General features: G+C 33.6%; 2 protein-coding genes across 2 annotated transcripts in view; both read right to left on the bottom strand.

The window, feature by feature from the left end:
- LOC113042956 (contactin-1a-like) overlaps nucleotides 1–18583 on the bottom strand; it is a 551632-nt gene that overhangs the window by 347691 nt on the left and 185358 nt on the right.
- On the bottom strand, nucleotides 192–2654 carry LOC113042966 (probable ribosome biogenesis protein RLP24). Its single transcript, XM_026202009.1, has 6 exons — nucleotides 2489–2654; nucleotides 1891–2004; nucleotides 1739–1811; nucleotides 1331–1394; nucleotides 750–835; nucleotides 192–665 (listed from the first exon to the last, which is right to left on the bottom strand). Exons 1-6 carry the CDS (start codon nucleotides 2567–2569, stop codon nucleotides 598–600), a joined length of 486 nt encoding a protein of 161 aa, XP_026057794.1. The 5' UTR covers nucleotides 2570–2654; the 3' UTR covers nucleotides 192–597.

Raw genomic sequence — 18583 nt, 5'->3', positions numbered from 1 at the left:
ACAACAAAAATTTGGTAACTAAAACTGATTTTTTTTTTTTTTTTTTAAATAAAGCATGTAATTCTACAGTTAAAAATATTTTAAACAATTCTTAACCAAAATTCTACATTTAAAATGTCATTTACAAATAAAAAACTGTTTAAATACACTATGCATTAAATAAAATATAAACACACAAGCATTATATTTTAATTTTTTGATAGTTTTTATTTGACAATTAGACTTAAAACACGTTTTAAGCCAAAATTATGGATATTTTTCACATATCTGCATACTGTTGGCACCTAGGCCTTTAGAAACACGAAAAATATCACATTTTCAAAATGAACACAGATGTACTAGAAGTTTTTTTTATTCAAATTATTTTTTGCTTAAGTCTATAAAGTTCACGTGAACACTTAATATGCCCAGAATGATATTCAGCCGCTAGAGCACGGGGAAGGTGATTTTAAAGAGTATTAATCCTGGGGAAACTTTGACTCCGTCCGGTCGACACTGGTTCTGATCAATATTCACGTTTATGCAAATCAAGACTGACCACATGCTCACAAAAGAAGAAGGATTGTTAAAGTCCCAATGAGAAGCGTTTTCTTGGCTTCACTCGTCCATCTCCACGTCTTCTGCCAGCTTCTGGACCATCTTGTCCTCCAGCTGTTTGGCTTGACCTGAAGAGAGAGAGAGGGCAGAGGTGAGAACAGGGAATCATGGGACAGGTTTGGGTGAGGTAGCGTCTGAGCAGCGAGGTTCACCTGCGTGTGGAGCTCTGATCAGGTGAATGTTCTTCTTCACCTCACTGATGTTTGCTGCATCTTCCAGCTTTTTGCCGGTCTTCAACCTGAGGACGTATGGAAATGTTCATGTTAATGAGGAGCACTGCAACCAAACTAAAACAGAATTAAAAGGAAAACAAAAAAAACAAATTCTAAAAACCCTAATATGTTTGTTTTATTTGATATGGCAAAATAAACTGAAATAAAAACTACAGACATAAGAAAATGCAAAAACCTTAACTTATTAAAATGAAAACGGAAAATACAAAAATAAAAACTCTGCATAAAATTTTTTTTTTTTCTTTCTTAAACTTTAATGAAATAAAATCTATATTGCTATATCTATATTTACAGGTTCAAACTCTAATAAAAAAAAAAGTTACTTAATGCACGAGAATTCCAAAACCTTTAACTAGAATTTAAATGAAAACTGAAAACCTTAAAAAAAAAAAAAGATAAACTAATAGACTATTAATAAGAGTCTCTAAAATGATATCACATGGAGCGATCACATGTATGGATCCGTTCAGTTCCAGAAGAACTAGACTGAAGCTAGTCACCTGTTCATGATGAAGCGAGCCTGCCGTTTGTTCTTGATGGCTTCAACCTTCTTCATGGCCTCCACTGTTCACACACACAGAGTGATCCACATTAATGAGTGTGTGTGAGAGTGTGTTTGAGTAAATGTGTGTCTTTGAGAATAAGTGTGTGTGTGTGTGTGTGTGTGAGTGAGAGAGTGAGTGTGTGAGTAAGTGTGTGTGTGGGAGTGAGTAAGTGTGTGTGTGTGTGGGAGTGAGTAAGTGTGTGTGTGTGTGTGGGAGTGAGTAAGTGTGTGTGTGTGTGTGGGAGTGAGTAAGTGTGTGTGTGTGTGGGAGTGAGTAAGTGTGTGTGTGTGTGTGGGAGTGAGTGAGTGTGTGTGTCTTTGAGAGTGAGTGTAAGTGTGTGTGTGGATGTGTGTGTGTACTCACTGGTCTTGCTCCAGAGCTCTCTGTTGTATTTGAGAGGAATATTTCTGCGCTTCTCAAACTCCAGTGAGTTATCCTGACAAACACAAGCAGTGTTTAATTTGACGAATGAACAGCTGAATCAGTGTATGTGTGTGTGTGTTTGTGTCTCTCACCACTGTCAGCTCTTTGCCCGCTGACTTCCTGAACGCTTTGGTCCATCTGGTCTTCCTTGGGTTTCGCTTCTTCTTGAAGTTTTTGTGGCATTTGGACCGACAAAACCTGAAAACCTTCAAAAAACACAGAAACAAACACACACACACACCTCTGTCAGGATTCACACTGATATGCGCCAACACAAACTGAGATTATGACAAAACTACGGTACCTTCCTTAATACTACTAACATTTTTTTTTTTTGTCATGGTATGTTTATATATATATATATATATATATATATATACACACACACACACACATACATACATACAGTAATAGCATGTTTTTATATGTCCCTCGCTATTAAATCGCTTCTTAACACGTAACAGAAACACGCTAAAATCGCATTATGTCATGGGATAAACATGTTTCTGTCGACATTTATTATGGTAACGTGACTATTCTGAGTAAAAAGTACACACACTAATATAGGACTCAATCAAAACAGTTCAATTTCACTCAGTATTACTAGATAACATGCTAATGCTAATGCTCACAGCAGTTTACACGGAGATAAACACGCAGACTGACAGCGCTAACTATCCGCATCTTTACCTTACAGTCGTTGCGTACAAACATCATTCCGTGTCCCGGATAAACCGGAGCAGAACAGAAATAACACTTCTCGATGCGCATTTTAATCGATTACGATGATTTCACACGCGCACATGTGCCGCTGTGTTGCGAACACAGTCGGAAAAGAGAAAGAGCGTTTCCGCTTCCGCCGCATGACGTCATCACGCAGACAACAGACTTTCCCGCCACCGAGAGGCGCGGAGAGTCATTACAGTACACTCACACCGAATCAAACGGTAAATTTTGATTTGAAAAAATGCATTCAGGCTATCAGTTTTTACATATCATATATATATATATATATATATATATATATATATATATATATATATATATATATATATACATTATTATTAAATTAAAGTAACATAACATATTTAGTTATATGTTCTCATTTCTGATCACATGTGGCCAGAGAGGACTGATTAATGCCCATAATAAAGAGAGTTTCAGTTGTCTAGTCTTGTTGAGATGAAGGCATGAATCACTTTTTCCAAAATCCTTAAAAGAAAGAAGTGGTTTTACCTTGGCTAGGGCTCTGAGATGAAAATAAACAAACTGTTCTTTACCATTGAACTAATCTGTGTGTCAAATTTGAGAGCAATAAAAAAAAAAAAAAAAAAAAAAAAATTCTTCACTACTGGTTTGACAAGTGGAAACAGCACAGCTAAATCTAAACAAGAGGAGCTGAAGGCTTCTGAGGATTCAAAACCAATTATCTCGATTTTGTTTTCATTGAGATTAAGAAAAATTTATAGTCATCCTTCACATCAGCAAGACAAGCCAACAAGAGTATCCATGCCCCTCTTATCAGGTTCCAGGGGCAGATAAATCTGCTTATTGCCCGCATAACAATGAAATGAGACATTGTGTTTCTTAAAAACTGACCCCAGAGGAAGCATATACAGTGGAAACAAAATCGGAGCAAGGATAGAGCCTTGTGGGACGCCACAAGTAAGAAAAGAAGCACCTGTTGTGAATTCTCCAATACTAACTGATAAACTTCTGTTATAAAGGTAAGGCTGAATCCAATTAAGAGCATTTCCCCGAAACTGTTTCTAGTGTTTCACTAAAACTAACTGATTAAGATCTGTGTGAGTTCTGTGAAAGACATTCACGAACCAAAGAAAAATATTGTTTGAGAAATATTTTATTATATTGTGCATTGTTCGGACCGCTTTTTTGGCACGTAATGGAATCAAACTGGTACAAACATGCTCAACATGAGGGGCTTAGATATTAATGCAAATTATAATAAACAAACTACATTTCCATTAAAGTTCATCAAAATTCAGACCCTCTGAAATATAAAACTTGATATTTCTTTGGCACATTCACAGAGAAATGTGTTTGGATTTAGCATAAACACATACACACATATGACAAGTTCATAAGAATAATTAAAGCACAAAAGAAAATTACAAAGTATAATAATTAAGCATTTCACACCCCTATTTCAAAGTCTTTGTGATAAGTTTCAACATTCAGCAGTAAATTCACATTGGCATGTTCAAAAGAAGACTTGTATCAGGTTTTCTGAAGGTTTACAGATGCGTGACGCAGTCAAAACACATGCAACTTTACAAAAAGCAAAAGAAATGACAAAATGTCAAATCTACACAGGGGCGACCGAATCAATCTTTGGTTTCTATTTTGTGTTCTGAAATGATGATTTCGTGCCGCTTCAATCGAAAGGGTTGTTTCGAAACTCTGATTATATTTTCACAAATCAATCATGTGATAAAACACACATCACAGTTCAGTCACACTTCATACAAACACTCAGAATCACACAGTCAGTCACTCTCACATCCGTCCTTGTCCCAATCTTTCGTCTCAAACCCAGTGAAAGAAGCAAACATCTCTTTGGATTCTAGCGTCCGTCACCAAACCTGTGCCACTACCATCTAAAATGGAAAAAGTAGCAAAGGAAAACCCAAAATCTTAGCACTTTAACTAGAACGAACGAAAGCTTGGCTACTCCAATGAATGTGAAGAAATGCGTTTCTTTGGGCACTTTCAGATATACAGAAATATATAGCATCTATCTTTGGAGGTTACAGTATTTTGGCATCGTTGTATAACTTCTCATTTTATTCTTTGGATCAGACATCTAATATATTGCAAACGATCCTCCCATCATAAGGCCGTCCACATCTTATAAAGCTATTAGAATTTAGTTTTTTTTGGGTTATTTTTCACTTATTCAGCTTCCTTGCAAAAACAAAAACACAGAAAGCATACCTCAGTTTGTAGAAACCATGCAAAAAATCCAACATATTGTTGAGTTTGGTTGTTTTTTGGAACAGATTTGGAGAAATGAAGCATTGCATCAGTGTGTCACCAATGGAAATGAATGGGTGCCGTCAGAATTAGAGTCCAAACAGCTCATTAAAAAATAAAAATCACAATAATTACAATTAAAAAAGAATAATAATGCCTGATTTGTTTCATCTTTTGTCTTCTCCAGATGTTAACTGATGGACTGGATTGATGTGGATTATTGTGATGTTTTTTTATCAGCTGTTTGGACTCTCATTCTGACGGCACCCATTCACTTCCATTGGTGAGCAAGTGATGTAATGCTACATTTCTCCAAATCTGATGAAGAAACAAACTCATCCTGATCTCAGATGGACTGAGGGTGAGCACATCTTCAGCAAATGTTCATTTTTGAGTGAACTTTTCCTTTAAGAAGCAAGAGTCAAATTATAAGAGCAACCAAAATGAATCAGAACTGAATCCACCACGTAAGAATCAAAACGCAAACTGTGCGCAACATCACAAATAACTCAACCAATAATACATTTAAAACAATGGATCACCAACTTGATCTCGTTTGGCATACGTAAAACCGAGCAACACAACGGAAAGCAGCAAACAGAGGTAGTTCAACACAAGAATGAAGAAGCGAATCAAAAACGTTTAAACTGAGGTCTGAGATTCACTTGTCTGATCCGTATCTAAACTATCTTTTTCAAAGCAGCTTTCATAACCTGAGGCACCTCAACTGTTCATTTCATCTTATTTTTGTGTCTTTAAGTGGAAAATAAATATATACTGTGAGGTCTTAAAGTCTGAGATCACTATTGTTTTCATTTAAACCTGGAAAGATTTAGGATCTCTATGTAAAAGCAAGATATTTCAGATTCTGTACTATTTCCAGGTGAAACTACACAACGAAAGTAGCAAAACTCATTTGTACAAAGTCAGAATTTCTCATATTAAACTATAAAAGAATAAAAAAAAATGTCAAGTATTTTCTGGAAACACTTTACAATCAGGTCTCGTTCATTGATGCATTAGCTAGCATGAACTATGAGCAATATATATATATTTAAAGCATTTATCATTCCTTGTTAATGCTACACTGTAAAAAATATAGTAACTGTATGAAATTGTATGAAATTTTTATTGCAATTTTTTATTGGATTTTATTCTACTTAGATGTTTTTTTTTAAAATATAATTTCTTTGTAATAATTTGTGAAGTTTACTAGCATTTAAAAAAAAAGTTTTTATTTTTTGCAGAGAAATTGTTAAAATCCTTGCGATTTAAATCTATAAAATTACTTACCGTAAATTAATTAAAAAAACTAAACCGGAACTAAATCTAAAAAATTTTTTTTTTAAAAAGCTATAAGAAAACACTATTCCAGTATTTCTACTTAAAATTTAACTGAATTGTTTCTAAGTATTTTGTTTCATTGTAATGATTAGAAATATAGTTATTTATTGTTTGTCTGTAAAAGCAAAAGAAAAATAAATTAAAGCTAAATAGCAATATTTAAAATCTAAAAAGCTACAACAAAATATAATTTCAGTAATTATTTGTGAAATGTACTAGAAATTTCTGAATTGTTTCAAAGTAATTTTTTAACAGTAGTTCGTGTGTTAGTTCAACGTTCATTAACTTATGTGATACTTTTATTTTAAAAACCAAAAGCACATGTTGAGAATAACATTAATTAAGTTTAATAAATGCTGTTGAATTATTGTTCATTGCTAGTTCATGTAAACTAATTTAGTTACCAAATGAAACCTTAATGTAAAGTGTCGCCCATTTTCATTAGACGTTTGGACTCTTTGGATTATAAAATGTCAAACGCGTTCAGTGTTCATATCAAAACAATGAGATTGAGGACGAGCGTCATCAGAAATATGAGGTAGAGAGACAGCAGAACAAAACTCCGTCTCTGTCACGATCAAAAACAAAAAGAAAACGCTCGTCCGTCCGTGTAAAGCACATCAGGCATTCATTCTTCAAAACATTCATCGGCACAGATAGGAAACACCTTCATCTGAAACACTTCATGAACGGCTTCAAACCACTCCTGGACCTTCATCTTTGGGACGTTGTGAGTTTCACGGAGCAGGTCCGGCCGGGAAGGGAAAGTTATTAGGAAAGGCTGTGCAAGTCTGTCAAAGCCAACAGAACATCTGTGACTTCGTAAAGCTATTCAAACTCTCAAACCGTTGAGATTTTTGCTGCAAAACATCCAGATCACTGATTTGATCCTGAGGAAAGGCTGCAAACTGTATTTATAGGCCTTGAAATCACAGGCCACGCCCACTCATGTGACTGACAGGCCACGCCCATTCGGATGGCTGACAGGCCACGCCCACTCACATGAGTGACAGGTCACTTAAAGCGCTGTGAACTGAAGGTGGGAGGGAGATCTCAGAGGCATTTCGGCTGAAATTTGCGCACAGATGCTCGTGATGCATTCGTTTGAAAACGTCTCGCTGCCGTTGGATTTGTCCGAGGATCGGTTAGGACTGGAGGTTTCCGTCTCATCGTGAGAGAAGTGTCCAGAGTCTGCGCCGCTGGTCTGCGAACTCTCCGACTCCCCGAGAGGACAATAGACTCGCGACTGCTCGTCTTCGTAACGCAGAACCGTCTTCCCAACTTCATAAAGTCCAGCGGGATCCTCCATCTGTCCAATATTAAATATTACAATGATTAGTAGTGCTGTCAAACGATTAATCACATCCAAAATAAAAGTTTTTATTTACACATTATTTATGTGTGTGTGTACTGTGTATATTTATTGTTTGTATAAATATAAATTATATAAATATACAAAAATATTTCCATGCATTTCCATGTATATATTTATATTCATATCATTTATATTATATTTTAATATTTTTAATCTATGAATGTAAAAATTTTCTTCAAATATATACTTGCATGTGTGTGTGTGTTTATATACATAAGTGCACACACATATATATTATGCAAACAAAAACTTTTATTTTGGAATGCGATTAATCGAGATTAATCATCACCACACAAAAAATTTGAAAGTGATTAATAATAATGATAATCAGAGTTGTTGTACTTTACTAAAATGAAAAAAATAAAAAACTTACATTTGTATTTAGTAACTTAAGTTAGTATTAAAATAACTAAAAAGGAAAATTTATAAAAATGATACAGACATTTAAATAAAAGAGAAAAACCAATAAATATGACGAAATGACTCAAAGTTTAACTAAAATTCAAATGAAAACTGGTAATAAAAATAAAAGAATTAATCATTATAATGAACAAACAACAAAATGACTAAAATGTTAAATAAATAAATGGAAATAAAAAGAAAATGATATATATAAAAAAAAAAACATAATTACTAAATCTTTAAAATGAGGACTATAAGTGAAAACTATAACATTATCTCAGTGATACTTAAATAAAAGTTTCACATCGACTTCAGTCTAAGCTGAATGTTTTATTTTTTCCTCATTAATATTCTTTTTGATTAAAAATGTTTCAGGGGTCAATATCAGCAGCTAAACCTAAAACTATTTAAAAAATTTGTTGCAATAGCGCTGAAATAAATTAAATTAAAAATATTATTTATAATTATTATTTATAACATAAATATATACATATTATTTTATTTTCATTTATTTAGGAAAAAAAAACAAAAAACAAAAATGGAACTAAAACTGAAATAAAATAAATTAAACATAAATAGTAATATTTCAAATAATAAAAAACCTAATTACAAAAAAAAAAAAAAAATTAACTGAAAATGTAATGCAAATTTGACTTGGATACAGATACACAGAATTAAACACAGTTGCTAAAAGCATTTATCTCTGTTACTCACCTTGCTTTTATATCCATTAGACTTCTGATTATTATTAAACATGCTGCTCTTTTTCCGTTTGCTCTGAGTGTCACTCATTATTGGTCCAGCGTGGTTTATCATTAAATTAGTTCCTCCCTGAAAACAAATCCGCGTGTATTTTAAACCTCATTTTGTTAAAAAATAAAATAAAATAATATTAAAATAAAATTATACATTTTTTTAATATTTAAATACTAACTTATGCCTAATCTCTGCACGTCATTTCATTGCACGTTGTTAAATAATATAATAATAAACAGACTCTTACTTTGGCATCAATGAAGTGCGTCCTCATCATCGGCAGCAGAACCTCTGCGTTCTCTGTCTGCTGCTGATTGGCTGATGATGCACCACTACGCATGACATCATTCCCAACCCGTCCAATCATCTTTGAGGATGCTGACTTCCTGCTGAAACATTATTAAATCATTAAAACATAATTTTACAAGTCACTGTCATCAGCCTCATTTATTTTGCATCTAGTTCTGTTGTCTATGCTTCTGCTCACCGTGTTGTGCTCTTGGTGAGGAGGATGAAGATGCAGAGGATGATGATGGACAGAGCGATGCACACGCCAGCGATGATGCCGCTCATGGACTTCTCATCTATGTTATACAGGCCGGCTATAAACGCTGCAGAAATGGTATATTACTTGATTAAAACATACTGAACACATTTTAGTTTTAATGCAGTATTAAATAGGTCTCAGTATTATTGTGGTCATTGTTCTTTGGTACAGTGTCTGTCAAACGAACTTCAAACAGAAAGCACCTATGCTCAATCTCTTCATCAAGTGTGTATTCTCTGCATGTTTCAAAGTGAAGTCCAAATTCAAAATATCTCTTTCAAGTGTAGAAATCAGGAGGTATAAGAAGTATTGTAATTTTTGGGACATCACAAATAAAAAGAGGCTTGAGTCCCCTTTAAAGTTCAGCTACAAGGCAATTCACCTTTTTCTTAGTTAAGAAACATGGGTTGAAGCTCTTAATTTTGAACTCTCAAACTGCACTAGATAGAATATATTTTTTATATATATATATTGCACTATATACCGTGTCACGAGGTTCTGATATCATTACATCCCTATTACTTTTGTAAAAAAGTAATGCATGGCTTGTGTTCAGGTCTGATGTGTGAGGTGTACCTGTTTTCTGGGCGTGACTGTGGTGTGTTCTCCTGGTGAGCCGCAGCTCTACGGTGCTGGAGAAGGGGCCGTCTCCCGCCTGGTTAGAGGCAGAGATCTTCACCAGGTAAACACTTCCCGACTCCAGCTTCTCCAGAAGAGCCATCGTGTTTGTGCCTGAAACCCAGCAAGAGATGAAATCAGCGGACACATGAATACCTCTCAACATCAACTCTGAGCTGAGTCACTTTCATTCTACAGCTCTATACCTCTACTGCATGACAACAGTTCATAGCTCATTATCTGGAACTTTGGGAAAAACATCTAAAAATGAAGTTAATTATTGAATGATACATTAAAATTTAATAAAATATTATAACTATAGGCGAGTCCACAACACATATAGCCTATGCTTGTTACACACACAGTTACACACAAACATGGCACAATATTCCAGAAATGCTATGATATTCCAGAAATTCTACAATATTTAATAAAATCCATGACATTTCAGAAATACTACGATATTCAAAAAAAAACAATATTTTAGAAATACCACGACATTCCAAAAATACTACAATATTCCAGAAATACCACAATATTTCAGAAATACCACGACATTCCAGAAATACTACAATATTCCAGAAATACCACAATATTTCAGAAATACCAAAATATTCCAGAAATGCTACGATATTCCAGAAATTCTAAAATATTTAAGAAAATCCATGACATTGCAGAAATACTACGATATTAAAAAAAAACAATATTTTAGAAATACCTCGATATTCCAGAAATTCTACAATATTCCAGAAATTCTACAATATTCCAGAAGTACTACGATATTCCAGAAATACTACGATATTCCAGAAATTCTACAATATTCCAGAAATACTACGATATTCCAGAAATACCTCGATATTCCAGAAATTCTACAATATTCCAGAAATACCACGACATTCCAAAAATACTTAGATATTCCAGAAATTCTACAATATTCCAGAAATACTACGATATTCCAGAAATACCATAAGATTCCAGAAATTCCATGATATTCCAGAAATTCCATGCCCCGTGGGACCCTGCTCACCTTCTCTCTGAAGGACCTTCCACTCTCCAGCGAGCCAGGAGCTCTGTGAGGCGTACAGGACGGTGTAGTGTGTGACGGACAGGTCCGGCTGATCCGGCTGCTTCCAGGACACCAGCGCTGTGTCCTCCTCGATCAAACTCACTCGGACGGACCGCGGCGGAGACGACGGGGCTGCCGGGAAAAAAACATCCAGGGCTCAATCTCACATCTAGTTACTCCCACAGTCTTCACTTTTCTCTGTTTTTACAAACTTACAGTATCAACAAATACATCTGCCAGTTTGGACTACGATTATAATGGTCACATAAAACTAAAACCATCAAAAACATATACTTTTTCTATAATTTATACTAAAATAACTAAAGCTGTGAATTGATTTGATGTTACTTTAAACAAAATAAATGTTAACTGAAATAAAATAAAATATAAAAAATTATTTTATTTCAGAATGTTTCCATTTTTTATTTTTTTCCTGCACTAAAATACCTCAAACTAAAACAAAAATCAATATAAATTATATAAACAAAGAAACGCTAATAAAAATGACAAAATGTAGAAAATTACTAAAACTTTCACTAAAATTATGGTGACAGTCTGTTTGGTACCTTGTTTTTACAAACTTATATTTGAACACTGCAGTACTGGTCTGGATCATGAATATTAGAGTTAAAACCATAAAAAAATAAAAAAAAATACTTTGCTTGAAATAAAATAAAATGAAATAAAAATTAAGTACAAAAAACAACACAAAGCTAATAAAATGTCACAAAAAAAACACACAAAAAAGGACTGAAACTTTAAATAAAATCTTAAAATTAAAAATGAAATGAGAATATGAATAAACACTGTAATAATTTCTGAGCGGTACCTTCCAGAAGAGTCCTGTGATAGATGGAGGCGCTCCAGGGACTGGACATCTGATCCGTATGAAGACGCACTGCAAACTCATAACGTGTGTTCGACCGGAGACCCGTCACCGTTACTGTCTGCTCAGAGCTGAAGAGAGAGAACACAAGTATGAGACCATGCTCCACAAAACCATAATACTCAACTAGTTGAAATTGAGATTGTATCCATTTGTCTGAGATACAACTATTTGTAAATCTGGAATCTGAGGGTGCAAAAAATTCTAAATATTTAGAAAATCACCTTTCCAGTTGTTCAAATGAAGCTCTTAGCAGTGCATATTACTAATCGAAAAATACGTTTTGATACATTTATGGAAGGAAATTTACAAAATATGTTCATGGAACATGATCTTTACTTAATATCTTTATGATTTGTGGCATAAAAGAATAATCAATAATTTTGACCCATACAATGTATGGTTGTCTATTGTTACAAATACACCAGTGATACTTAAGACTGCTCTGATATTTACATTTAGTCATTTAGCAACACTTTTATCCAAAGCAACTTACAAATGAGGACAACAGAAGCAATCAAAACCAACAAAAGAGTGCTGTGACAAGACTCCGTTAACCCAACCCAGTACACATAAGCATAAAGTGATGCACCAGCATAAGGTTTTTTTAATACACACACACACACACACACACACACACACACACACACACACACACACACACACACACACACACACACACATACACACACACACACACAATACATACAAAGAGAACATGTATATAAAATAGAAAAATAATATAGAAAGCTAGTGTTAAGCCGTTTCTTTCCTTTTTTCTTTCTTTCTGTTTTTTCCCTTCTTTCTTTCTTTCCTTCCTTCCTTTATTTCCCTTCTTTCCTTCCTTCTTTCCTTCCTTCCTTTTTTCTTTCTTTCTTTCTTTTTTAATTTTTGTAAATTCCATGACTTTCAAATTTCTGGAAAATTCCAGAAATTTCACGATATTCCAGAAATACCACAATATTTCAGAAATACCATGACATTCCAGAAATACTACGATATTCCAGAAATTCCATGACATTCCAGAAATACTACAATATTCCAGAAATAAAACAATATATCAGAAATACCATGACATTCCAGAAATACTACGATATTCCAGAAATTCCATGACATTCCAGAAATACTACAATATTCCAGAAATACCACAATATTTCAGAAATACCATGACATTCCAGAAATACTACGATATTCCAGAAATTCCATGACATTCCAGAAATACTACGATATTCCAGAAATACCACAATATTTCAGAAATACCATGACATTCCAGAAATACTACGATATTCCAGAAATTCCATGACATTCCAGAAATACTACAATATTCCAGAAATACCACAATATTTCAGAAATACCATGACATTCCAGAAATACTACGATATTCCAGAAATTCCATGACATTCCAGAAATACTACGATATTCCAGAAATACCACAATATTTCAGAAATACCATGACATTCCAGAAATACTACGATATTCCAGAAATTCCATGATATTCCCGAAATACTACGATATTCCAGAAATTCCATGACATTCCAGAAATACTACGATAATTCAGAAATACCACAATATTCCAGAAATACCATGACATTCCAGAAATACCTTCTTACATTCATTCATTCATTAATTCATTCTTTCTTTCTTTCCTTCTTTCTTTCAAGTCTGTAGTGATGAAGGTCACTCACGTTTGGACGTAGCGCACGGCCGCGGCGTCGGAGGGACTCACGGGCCCGTAGCGGACGGAGTAACTGACTGGTTTCCCAGAACTGAAGGCCGGACGGCCCCAGCTCAGACTGACCTCTGAGGAGCTGTCCGCTGTAGCGTGGATGTGGTCAGGAGACGGCAGCGCAGCCAGACGCCGGTGCGGTGCGGCTGACAGACACAGAGGCACATCCAAGCTTTAGCTTACAACACAACTGCTTCAAACAGCTCGAATCAGAGGATTTACACCGCTAACGGTAGCTTATCCTTGAGAACAGAGGTGCACTTTTAAAAAAAAAAAAAGAGTACTTAAAATCTACATAACAACAATATACTTAAATTTTTAACTGAAGTTTTTTTAAACTTAACTGCATGTTATTCACATTAATGAAAATGTAAACATTTATGTACAAATAATTGTAAGTAGCTGAACTTCAAAGTGCTTTTTGACCCACTTAAGTACATCTTTATATGTAATTTAATAATTACTTTTATTGTCTTTGAAATATGGTTAAAGTACTAAAGTTTTTCTAGTGAAATATGGATGTGCAAATCCCACAGATGAAGCAGAGCTCAGGTTTTGAGTGTTTTTTTAACTCTTACATGGACACCCTGGAGTGTTGACCGTTTGATGAGCCTGATAGCCGTCTCCATTAGCACTGAACGCTAGCAGCTTCACATGGTACTTCACTCTGGGGTCTGCAAAACAACATAGATAAGATATTAGCACTGCATGCTAACAGTATCTTATAGTAGTACTAAAACCTCATATAAGCTAGATGTTGTATAAAATTACACAAAATGTCTTAAGTCAAAGTAAACGACTAAAACTGAGGTATTAGCACTGAATGCTAACAGTTTATCATGGTACTCCATTCTGGAATCTATAGGACAACATAAATCATATAAATACACAATAAAATAAAATAAAGTACCTCAAATAATACATTTCTTTTTTTTAATTTAGCAAAACTTCACAAAATTTCACTTGTTGAAATTTTACATGATGCATATAGAGATAAAACTATATGGTTGACATTACAGTATGAGCTCTGAAAGCTAACATGGTACTTCAGTCATGTCTGAGAATTTTTTTATAATAATAGGCCCTTATTCATAATAAAACTGTACTTTTGACATAATAACATAATTAAAGTGCCATTGGCTGTGCCCATTTAAACAGATTTGTAATGAGCAGTGCATCAGAAAGACACTAGGTGGCGCTGTGGCTCAGAGAAATCAGCACATATGGGTCATGTAGTTTATGCAAATTATGCTTTTGCTGTCTAGAGTGTAACACCAAACTCAAAGAAACACATATTTCATTTATTTCAATAAAAACATCAACCATTTATGTTGCAGAATCACGTGAAAGCATGCAAATGTTGATCCGATGTGTGCATTTTCATCTGGAATTTGTTTTCAGAAAAGTTAATGCATTGCTAAAATGCCCCAAAGTCATAAAAATAAAAAAAATTCACTGTTTATACATCTAGTTCAAATTGAAACTGAAACTAATTTTCCATGTTGATTCCATAGTTTTTTTTTTTTAAATAGAGGGTTAAAGACCTACTTTATATGACAATCCTAATCAAATCTTTCGAAATTAATAAAAAAAAATTACATTTAAATAATTGTAAATGCTCTAAGAAATATTCTAAGAAAATTTAAAACATAATTAGTTTCACAGTAAAATATGAGAAAGATAAAATATTAATATCTTATGGAAATCCTAATCAAACTAGTTACAAATGTTCTTGAAAATGTAGGTATTAAGTGAATTAAGATCTAATTTGAATTTAAAGTATTAAACATTAAAAACGTATTTCCACGTAAATAAAAAAAAAAATAGGTAAAACGTTACCATTTAAAGAAATGAATCATAACTATTCTAAATTAAGCTTTTATTGTTATTTTAAAAATTATATATTTTCTAAGAAAATTAGGAAACATATTTAATTCCTGGTTAATTATTAATATAAATTTAGAAATGCTAGGTAAATTACTCAAATATTCTTAAATATATTTTTAAGTGAATTAAGATATATTTCCCATTTTAAAAATTTGTTTTCTAAAAGATAATAAGAAAATGTATTAATTTCCCAATACAAAAGGTAAAATTTTCTATATCTTAATCAAATTACTAATATCTTTTGTTTTCCCCATTACAAATTATCCATTGTACGCAACAAAATGTGAAAATTTATTTACTTAAAAAATGTATATATTATTTTTTGAGAAAATCAATTTGTAAATTATTATTATTATTAAATTATTACTTTTATTTTTCATTTACAATATTAAATTTTTTCAGACAGTTTCCCTCCTTCAGGAGACTGAACTCGAGCTTGCTCTTTGGTCACTTCTGCCCAGTTCAGTTCAATCCCAGAATGCTTTGTTTTTGTGGTGAGTGTCCAGCTGTAGGGTGACGGGGGGAGGGTCGCTCTCACGGGCCTCTGGACGACCTTAAACCCAAACACAATAGACCGGGCATGGAGAATTCTGGGAAAGCTGGAGGGAGACATCTGGGCCGTGACCTCTGACCTCTGAGGGGAAACTGCGTGACACGTACAAAGCGGACGGACAGGGCGACCGTGCAGAAGTGCCAACAGAAGGAGAATCGACGAACACAAACACGAGAAAGATGCTTAAAGACACTCTGGGATACTTCCTTGATCAGTTTGAGGTTTCCACACAAGTATTCTCAACATAATAATGATTCCTCAAATGCGTTGAGGCTGATTCCTCATTTGAAATGAATCAAATGTACAAGTCCAGTTGTTTTAAACAGGCAATTTAGAATTTATGAAACCTTACTTCCATTGCAAAATAAAAAAAAAAGTATATTTCTGATTTTACAAAAAAGTCTGAAATGCAAGATATAACTCAGAAGAACTTGCAGAAGAAAAAGTCTTATTTGCTTGATATAAACGTGCATTTCTGAGAAGACTTGTGTGATATAAACTAACAGGTGCAAGAAAAAAATGCAAATTGTGGGTAATAAATGTAAATCTGAGAAGAAACCTCCAACTGCGAGATATAAACTCATAATTGTGAGCTCACAGAGTGAAACCATTTGATGTCATCGATGCATGTTTTCTACTAAATATTTCATCATTTTTATTATAATTAACCTCTACAATATGGAGCTTCATATGGAAACAATTACTTTCTACTTATTCCCTTTAAAAATACAATATATTGCATTATGGTAATTAAAAGGGCTGGCCTTAAGGCAATCACGAATGTGCTGTTTTCAAGTCAAATGAAATTTTGAATGTTCCTCCAAAACCAGAAGTTCCTCTGTTAACCTAATTTCTGAACACCTCTTCCTGAAGAGAATTTTTTTGCATCCTCTTTGGTTTAGTAAATGACATATTTCTATTCACAAATCAGCAGTGTCTAGCAAGTTTTACTGTAAATTGAGAAAATATCATGTTAGCATATAGCAACGCTGTAGGTATGTATTTCCCCAATGGGATATTTTATAGATAGTTGACATCAATAATATGATTGCTGTTATTTATTTAAGTGTTTTAAAGTTGTTATTGTTGTATTACGAATTCTTTTGAGAAATATTTCACATAGAAATTATAGCAGAATTGGCTCTCTGTTGGGAAGACAATGAGGATGAGTTGGGGCTTCAGTGACTTACGATGGTGTGCACGCATGTTATATGTGTCTGTATGTGTGTGTTGCAGATGTTTAAGGAAATTAAGACTGAATGCATCAATTAAAAAAAAAATGTATTTGTATAATTGAAGCTATTTCATGTAACAAAAACAAGAAAAGAATGCATGAATAGAAGAACATAATGCATGCCACCGAGGGTTAAGCTATGCACGTGTGTCACTCACTGAGTCCTGTGATGGAGTGCTGGTGGTCATGGGGGGCAGCTGGAGAACCGAGTCCTCTGAGTTGCGGCCGGTCTGGGTGAAAGGGGAACAGGCTTGTATCCCTGGAGCCCACAGCGTCGCTGGGAAGCCGGATGGCCCAGCGGACCGTCACTTGAGGTGCCAGTTCACAGGTTTCGAAGCTCAAGGTTTGCGGGGCGGGAGGCACTGAAGGCTGACGAACAGACCAACATTACATCAACCTCTGTACAGATCACAGTCAAATATACATCTGTATGTTTTCTGAGGACGACAGGTAAAATATTTGGAGTGAAATGTGGCATGTTATCTAACATTAAATATTAAATTATATTAATATTAAAGCTAAATCTTAATTTCCTGGCGCCAGATGACATTGACTTCATCCAGCAGAGAAAAACAAGTAAAAAAAAAAACTATATTTTTTTCTTATATTTCTTATAACTTCAATTTAATATTTAATGTTTAATGTTTAGATTAAATTTTTATTTTTATTTTGTTTTGTGCTATTTTTATCCCTATGAACCTTCTATGAATATAAGTTAAGTAATTTGAATTACTATTTGTCTGAAATTTATAACATTGCCATAATAAATAATCTTGATGAATCATGCACAAACAAAAAATATTACATTTAATCAAGAATAAAAGTTTTGTAAAATACTTTTATATACTTTTGTTTCTAAATGAAGCTTTTAATACTACTGCTACATTGTGGGATTTTAAATTGTAATATTAAATAACTTTAATAATAATAAACTTAATCCCATTTTCCCTGCCTAGACCTTTACATTTTTTTTTACAAAATTATATATATATAATATAAATAAAAATCAATATACTATTGTTTAGAATAACTTTTTTCAATACATTTTAAATCCATAATGTATCATATCTGCTATTTTTATTTTCTTTGAACCTTTTATGATTATTTAGAAAACCAATTTAAATTATTTGCATGATTTGTGCTATAAATAAATAAAAACATTATATAATAAATAGGAATGCACAACATTATCGGAATCGGGCGATAATGGCTTTAAATGAAAATATCATATCGGCCCGATATGAAAAAATGATGCCGATATGTCTTGCCAATAAGGGCACTATATTAACTTAAATATATAACTTATAAGAGGAATATATTAACAACATTTTGGCTAATTCTTGAAGCAAAGTTTTGGCTGTAATGGTGATTGGAATTCAGTGTTTTGCATCGCTTCA

Source organism: Carassius auratus, chromosome 25, assembly GCF_003368295.1.
Source record: "Carassius auratus strain Wakin chromosome 25, ASM336829v1, whole genome shotgun sequence".
NCBI lineage: Eukaryota > Metazoa > Chordata > Actinopteri > Cypriniformes > Cyprinidae > Carassius > Carassius auratus.
The sequence above is the reverse complement of the archived record's forward strand: the minus strand, read 5'-3'. Positions and strand labels throughout refer to the sequence as shown.